At 35.1% G+C, this 521-nt stretch overlaps 1 protein-coding gene across 2 annotated transcripts in view; it reads right to left on the bottom strand.

The window, feature by feature from the left end:
- The window catches only part of SOX30 (SRY (sex determining region Y)-box 30), a 26329-nt gene that overhangs the window by 22684 nt on the left and 3124 nt on the right, over positions 1 to 521 (bottom strand). For both annotated transcript variants that reach the window (XM_012650386.1, XM_012650387.1), the window contains exon 2: positions 244 to 483. In XM_012650386.1, coding sequence (XP_012505840.1) covers positions 244 to 483 — 240 coding nt within the window. The remainder of the gene's footprint in view (positions 1 to 243; positions 484 to 521) is intronic.

Raw genomic sequence — 521 nt, 5'->3', positions numbered from 1 at the left:
CCTGGTTTGTATTAGTTGGTAAATATGAGACCAGATATCCCCTTACTTGGTTCTACTTAAGGAAACTTATGCCCAATATCATTTCAATCATTACTATAATATTAGTCATTATTTTCTTTATTGCACATATTAGATTAGAAAAAAATTACACATTTTTGTCTTTCCATCTCAACCTAACCTAATCTTTATCTAAATAAATTTAAAAGAAATTTGAAAAAGGCTTTGTTCATTTCATTTGATTACCAGGAAATTCCTCTCTGTGCTTTTCTTTAATCTTTTGTGCTTCATCATAATAGGGTTTCTTTTGTTCTTCACTAAGTTTGTTCCACTCTAACCCGAGCTGGACACTGATTTCTGCATTGTTGGCTGCTGGGTTAGCTTTGGCTAGTGCTGGCCGGTGGATCCTTGCCCAAACCATAAATGCATTCATGGGTCGCTTCACATGACCATTTCTGTCCTTACTGAAGGGAGTATCTGGTATTCCTACACGACAAAAATTAAGAGACTAAATTAATGTGCCA

Source organism: Propithecus coquereli, unplaced genomic scaffold (genome assembly GCF_000956105.1).
Source record: "Propithecus coquereli isolate 6110/MARCELLA unplaced genomic scaffold, Pcoq_1.0 Scaffold322, whole genome shotgun sequence".
NCBI classification, from domain to species: domain Eukaryota; kingdom Metazoa; phylum Chordata; class Mammalia; order Primates; family Indriidae; genus Propithecus; species Propithecus coquereli.
This window is presented reverse-complemented; position numbering and strand designations above follow the sequence as displayed.